The sequence below is a fragment of the Lissotriton helveticus genome, chromosome 1_1 (assembly GCF_964261635.1).
Source record: "Lissotriton helveticus chromosome 1_1, aLisHel1.1, whole genome shotgun sequence".
Lineage (NCBI taxonomy): Eukaryota > Metazoa > Chordata > Amphibia > Caudata > Salamandridae > Lissotriton > Lissotriton helveticus.
In genome coordinates, this window is record NC_136057.1 from 1350698767 (window position 1) to 1350705896 (window position 7130).

Below are 7130 nucleotides of genomic sequence, written 5' to 3' on the forward strand. Positions count from 1 at the left end.
ATCTTTTAAAAGGCATTAATACCCCTTATGCATTTTGCAAGGCAGGTGGTGTGGACATGCGGTTTATAAGATCTATTGTATAATGGTGCGATACTCTTATTCTGAGCAATTACTGTCCAAGTCGTGGACTAGTAAAAGAGTTATATCTAGTTAACTTGGGAGGTTATGCTTGCATGTCTTCTGTTATGAGCTCTTTTTCGTTTCTCCTGTACAGGAGTGAAGGCTTTGAAAACCCTGCCCTGCAGCAACACTTCCGGAACTTGGAAGCTCTGGCACTTGACCTTCTGGAACCAGAGCCCTTTGAAGACTTGACAGGTAGAGGGAGGTGCCCACTTGTTCTGCCATAGCAGCTGCATTCAGTAACCGGAGGATGGCTTTGGGCACCTTCCTTATCACGCTGTACAGATACAGCGTAGGAGTTGTAATAAACCGGGCCATGTTGGTTGAACCTCTTTCAAACAGATGCTCTTTCCCTTTCAAATGACAATTATTTTACCTATGATGATGAATTATTTTACCTACCTTATGATACCACTCTCCTCCTTTTTATCCTTTCAGCACCCAAGGTTGATATGATGGATCGTCGGATGGGCTCCCTGGCAGAGGAATTCAAAGACCTGGTGTACCCACCAGGGTATAACCCAGAGGGCAAGGCTGTTAAAAGGAAGCAAGGTGAGTGCTAGTATTTGGAATTCATTCTTTCTTTGCCCTAAAACAGATACCTCTTCCCTGCCTAGACTGAACAGAGTTCTAGGCAGGCAAGATATATCTGTTTTAGGACAAATAATGAAACTAACTTACTAGGAATTGTGAAAAGCAAGGGATTTCATATGGATCAGTGTTCATAATGTTGATTGGCTTGTAAAGTATCCTGTTTTAGGTCGGGGAGGAGCTGGGGGCGGTAAAAAAGCTTTATAGTCCTTGCCGTGTACCTTCTGAAGTAGTATAGGGAAAACAAGGGTACCCCATAATGTGAACCTGGGGTTGTAGTGTATGTAAAAAGAACAATGGTTCAAGGGTGGCCTAAGTAGGTCCAAGGACAAGAAAAAAGTTATTTTGCCTAGAGACTAAATCAATTTGGGAGCAGAACATGTAGGGCAACATGTGTAGTTTTAATCATTGTATTTGGTATTACAGAAGTATGTTCAGGTGCTCACATGAGTGATAAGGTGCGTAACGTGACTGAGTGAAAGTGAAAATAAACGAAATCTCACATAGACAACAAAGAGAAATCCACAGAAATATATACAATGGGGGGATTTTCGTTGGGGGGGTCGATGACGTTTCGATCTTTATTGAGTCAAGATCATCGTCAGGACAGGGTGAGCAGTCTGAAATATTTTTGGGAATCAGATAAATGGAGAGGGGTAGTGTCTGGAGCACTCTGTTTGCTTTAGGGGGTTCAGTTTCTCGGTGGCCTGGTTATTGCATCACTCGAAGTGGGAGATTAGATCGTCGTGGTCCGGGGCAGCAATGGCCTTCCTGGTCGCAGCGACAGTGTTCTGGAGGACTGCAGCTAGGACCAGGAAGGCCATTGCTGCCCCGTACCACGGCGATTTAATCCTGTTTAAAGGCCCTGTTTCCAGGAAGTAAATTGGACCCAACTCAGACGACTGACACCACACTCCAAACCACGTAAACTACCTTCATTGTATGGTCAAACCAATTTTTAATGAGTACCCGGAACGATTGACAAGATGTGGAGGATCCCCACATCCAATTAGCCTGCCATGCCAATCTTCTCGCATCTTCTGGGGAATCTTTTCCTTATTTGACCTCAGCCATGCGCGTCAGTTGACTACAGACTTTTTATTTTACTACCCTATTCAAAACAATGTATTAACAGTTCAGTTGATGTCTCTGCACTAGCCTATAGTGTACTATAGAAGTCGCTTGCACACTTGTATTGAGAGAGGATTGAACATAGGTGTCATTGCAAAAGCTTCTGTTGATCCTGCTTAAAATGTTCTCTGTGTTAAGATGAGTGTTCAGCCTGGTGGTGCGAGTGCCTGTCGGCAGGACATACCACGAGCATCCTGCCATGTCCCACCCTAACCATTTATCTTGGGTGTTCCAGGTGACGGGAATAGCCAGGCTGAGAAGAAGCCCAAGACCGAGGTAGTCCTGTCAGAGGCTGAGCTGAGGAGTCACGTGCAGCGCGGCACCCTGGGGAAACTCACTGTGCCCGTCCTGAAGGAGGCATGTCGTGTCTATCGCCTGAAAGGTGGAAAGAAGCAGGAGCTAATAGACGCACTGACAGACTACTTTAAGAAGCACTAGTCGTCGGACACATCCCGGGGCTGCCCAGCATATAGCACCTGAAGAACAGATTATTGCAATGCCCTCTTTCTAAATGCCCAAGAAAAGGTCCTTCAAAAACTACAGACGGTACAAAATGCCGCAGCCAGGGTTCTTTTGGCTATTCCCAAATTCACTCCCACGTCCCCCTATATCAGAAAGCTACATTGGCTCCCCATACGGAGTCGAATCAAATTCAAGGCTTTATGCATAGCCTATAAAACTATTAATAGCCCCGGCCCGCAGTTTTTAAAAACAGTTCTCCGTCCCTTGGAGCATGCAAGAACCTTACGATCATCCTCAGCACATTTACTGAGGGTTCCACGGACAAGGAGGACGAACTGGGGAGATAGATGTTTTTCCATAGGAACTGCTAAACTGTGGAATACATTACCATCTCACATCAAAACTGCTCCTTCCCTACTACACTTCAGAAAGAGCCTTAAAACCTGGCTGTTTTCATCCTAAACTATCTTTTGCCCAGAGTGAGTTCAGTAGTACTAGCGCCGAGACACCCTCACGGGTATTTGCGCGCTCTAAAAATCGCATAAAATAAATAAATAAATAAATAAGAGTTTTCTGGTTTTCCAGTTTTTTTCTGGTTTTCCAGTTTTTTTCTGGTTTTCCAGGAGTACAATGTCTTCCTGATAAATGTTCAGCTCTGTGTTTATTTTTATTTTTTACCATTCGTATCAAAACAGTTTCCACATAATTGTACAAAGATTCACAGTGTAATGTAGGGTTTTAACCATCAGTGGCCTCTGCACAACCTATCAGGAAACTCAACAGTTGAAGGAATGAGACAGGAAGAGGTTATCCTTTACTGTGAGGCCTGAGCACACATCATCTGTGTAACCCAAGGCGTAGCTCTGCCAACGTGAATGCTTTAAGTTGCTCTCAAAGAGTTTTCTGCTAGTTTGTCAGTGCATTGGCGTCATCTGAATAGAAGCAAGGGGGCATTAAAGCATTTTTCCATCCTCCGATCTCCTGTTTGCTAGCATTCACAAGGTCTAATGCACTACTCCACCTCATGGTGCGATTTCTGCTCATTTAAATCTGTAACACTTGGAGCCAAAGTATAAAATGGTACACTAGCACTTGATTAATTCAATTAAAGTATTTTTGAAGATACATGTTCACTACTTTCCATTTTTTCTGGGTAACATTGGACTGGATTCCTCTTCTAAGTGATTTAATTTATGGTTTTATTGAGCAGACGGTTGAAGGTTTTTAGGACTTAAATGCTACCATCTTTAATCATAGGCCGGGGAGGTAGGGTGGGGTCTCTTATGGTCATAGATTGAATGTCATAGAAGAACGTTTTAAAGAAATGAGAATGTTTGAAGATCTCTAAAATATTACGCATGTTTTTCTGATTGTGTCAGTTCAAAATGGAGTAGTCTTTTTTTCAGACCCGGATACATCACGGCTGTTATGAAGCACAGGATGTATTGATTGAAAAAGAGAAAAGGGATACTCCTCATTCAAGGAGTAGTTAAACGTGAAAGAAAAAAGATGGGTCTTTGGGACTACAATATTCCTTGTGGCTCAGAAGCATAAATATTTTGAGCTCAGTTTTTCTACTTCTAGAAAGAAGTGTATCGATGACCTCTCCTTGTGGCTTGCACCTCTTTTTATTGGTTTACAGGCTTTTCAAGGAGAGCCTCTAGTGTGAAAGTTAATAATAGCCATGCACAAGTGTATTTTATTAAGGAAACAAGAAAAGGTTTGAGTGTCGGTGGAATGGGCGCACTGCTAGGGATCAAAGCGCATGAGTTTACAGGTAGCAGAAGTGTATTTTATGGCTAGTGGGCCATTGTTCTCTGCTGTGAGATAACACCGTTTTAAGCCTGCATCACCAACAGTAAGGATCCAGAGTGCTCATTTGTTGTGTTGGGACAAACCTGTCCACTGCTTGATATACATGCGTGTTCCCCTCTCATAGTGTGCCACTGCATATGTATATGACATCCTTTTATTTTGGTCATACCATCAAGCTCATCTAAGCGTGTGAACAGAGGCCTAGGCCTGCACCTGACTCTGCGAGGTTCTTGACCTTTCCTGTCACATGGAGGGGTGCACCAAATGTGCTCTCATAGTGGACAGAATACTAGTGTCCCTGTCCTGGGTATAGCACATAAAGCAGTGGTGACAGCATATTACGTTTCCGGAGATTGAAATTTTGGCCAGACCTTTTTGCCTGGGTCACTGAGAATATGACCTAAAGGCTCCTCTTCTTTAAAGTTCTACTGTGTTTATGTCCAGAAACTTTTTCTGGCATCCTGTGTGTATGTCGAGTGTGTGAGTAGTGTGTGTATAGCACGTGCATGTGATTCAGCCTGAGTACTGATGCAAGTTAGATACATTTAACATACTTCTTGCTTGGCATGACACACAGTGGGGCATGACTGCACACATCCCCAGACAGTGAAAGCGTATTGCCTGGATTCCTGTGGCTGGAAAGTGACAATCCAAACACTGATAAGAGGATGGAGACAGTTACCTTTAGAAATTCGATGTTGACTTTTGTTACCAGTAGGCTGTGAATTAGTGTAGGAAACTGGCTCGATATATACTACACCAAAATAAGGTATAGTGTTTATAGAGTCCAGGTGACCCCAGAGGTAGGCAGAGGTTAATGTTAGATAGAACCTTACTCTCCATTTGTGGTAGAGTGGTCGAGCAGTAAGGCAGTCGCAGAGGTCAGTGTTAAGCATTTGATGTACACACTCAGTCAGCAAATGAATTCACACACTCAAGAACTGAACTCTAGGCCAATTGTTTTTGTATAAAAAATATACAGTTGTTTTATTTTAGAACCAAGGAAGCCTGGCACAGGTAAGCATTAAATAGTTTACAGTAATAAGTTGCTAAATGTAGAACAATTTGAAAATGTAATAGGAATTGTACTTTGTTTGATTTACAAGGGATGCAGTAAGTTGCAATACTTAGCAAATACAGTACATTGAAATGAATAGGTTTTTTCAGTAAATTACAGGTAAGTTACTTTTCACGTTACTTTTCTAACTCAGTGCTGGATGCCTAGAATCAGCACTGGGACTTCTCCTGAGAACAGGTAAGTAAATAAGTTTTGGTTATTCGTGCAATTTTTAAAGAATATTCTTAGATTTCAAAACTCCACACTTAGAAACGTTTTGGGAGAAAATTGTCAGTGTTGTCTTATGGAGAAAAAACAGGTTATCGGTTCACAGGTAAGTTATCGACTGTGGTAGTTAAAGTTCTGGGGTTAGACTCAGGGGTCCCCCAGGGTCAGTGATGCACTTTTGTTATACACTCAGTAGCACTAGGGCGGCCTGGTGCAGAGTGGTGATGACCAATGTTCTCCAATGGGGGTTAGGAGGCCTCCGGTTGGTGGCTGCTAACGAGCAGGCCTCTGGGCTGTGGGAACAAAGCTCCTAGGGTTTAGGTCAGGGCAAATGAGAAAACAAAGTAGCACAAAAGGTGCACCCTCAGCTGCACTGAGGCGGCAGAATGCTATTTTGACGTCGGGCGCCATTTGCGTTCCAATGGAGAACTGGTTTGCAAAAGCCTTGCAGGCAGGTAGATGAAAGACTTCTGGGTGTGACCACCACTTCGAGAGATAAGTTGGGAAGTTAAGGGTTGGTTAGGCACCAGTGGCTTGGGCACACAAGGCCGTGGGGTGTCGGGTGCTGGGGTGCCTTTTGGGGCCGGATCTTCTTACCAGCTCCTGGTTGCGGTTAGTGGGGCCTTCTGGATTTAGGATGCAGACGGTGGCTGGAGGCTTGAGGCGGGTCAGGTGTTGCCGGATATCGGTTGAGGATCGTCGGGGTGACCTCCTCATGGTGTTTTTCTACTCGAGCTTGGGCCGGATTCGGCTGGTGCAGAGTGGGCTGGATTCATGGTTTCTGGCTGCTGCCAGTGGATGCAGTTGAACAAATACAGTGTTCACGGGAGAAACAGTCTTTTTAGTGACGGCAGGAAGGTCCTCCGGTGGTTTTTGAGGTTGCTGGCTGCAGGACACACTGTGGTTTCGCAGGAGCAGGTTCAAGGGGAGACGGACCTGTAGGGCTCGGGCCAAGTCAGTGGGCGTCGTCCTCTTGTTCGCTCTGCACGGCTCTTCGGTCCTTCTTCTTATATTCTTTCTTGTTTCTGGATCTGAGGAAGCAAGGTTCACGGTGCCCCCTAAATACTAGATTTAGGGGCTTTACAGGGACAAATGGGTCCCTTCCCTGAGGTGGGTACACCCCCCTAGTATGCCACCCTCCAGTGGGAGGGGGGCAGGAACCTGTCCCTGATTGCTCGGGTCCCCCGTCCTCAAGATGGCTGGGACTCGGAGTTGTGCTTCACCTAGTCTCCCCCACCTGAGGGGTGGAGTTGGCAGAGGTGGGCACACCGCACTCGTTTTTCCCGCCCAAAATGGGGGGTAGAACCAGTGGGGACCAGTTGCTGAAACAGCAATTGGTCTGGGTAGGCTCACAAAGGTGGCATGCCTTTTGAAGCTTCCCTTTCGTGAACACTGCCCATCCTGGGGAGGAGGCTTGGCACCTCGTTCCAGGATGTGCATTGTTTCAGGCCCCAGAGAGCAGCAGGCTTTCGACCCAGGGGTCCAGAAACATGTCTGGTGGTGGCAGCTGAAAGCAGCCACTCAGCCTGGCACTTGTGATGGGTCAGTTTTCAGGGGGCATCACAGAGATGCCCTCTGTGTGCATTTTTCATTAAATACCACACTGGCATCAGTGTGGGTTTAATGTACTGAGAAGTTTGATACCAAACTTCTCAGTTTTCATTGTAGCCATTATAGTGCTGTGGAGTTCATATTGACGAGCTCCCAGCACCATATACTCTTAATG

At 45.2% G+C, this 7130-nt stretch overlaps 1 protein-coding gene across 8 annotated transcripts in view; it reads left to right on the forward strand.

Moving 5' to 3' along the window:
• The window catches only part of XRCC6 (X-ray repair cross complementing 6), a 227184-nt gene extending 223755 nt beyond the window's left edge, over window positions 1–3429 (forward strand). For all 8 annotated transcript variants that reach the window (XM_078683226.1, XM_078683253.1, XM_078683262.1 and 5 more), the window contains 3 exons: window positions 215–315; window positions 559–672; window positions 2078–3429. In XM_078683226.1, coding sequence (XP_078539352.1) covers window positions 215–315; window positions 559–672; window positions 2078–2280 — 418 coding nt within the window. In that variant the 3' untranslated portion in view covers window positions 2281–3429. The remainder of the gene's footprint in view (window positions 1–214; window positions 316–558; window positions 673–2077) is intronic.
• The last annotated feature ends 3701 nt before the right edge of the window (window positions 3430–7130 follow it).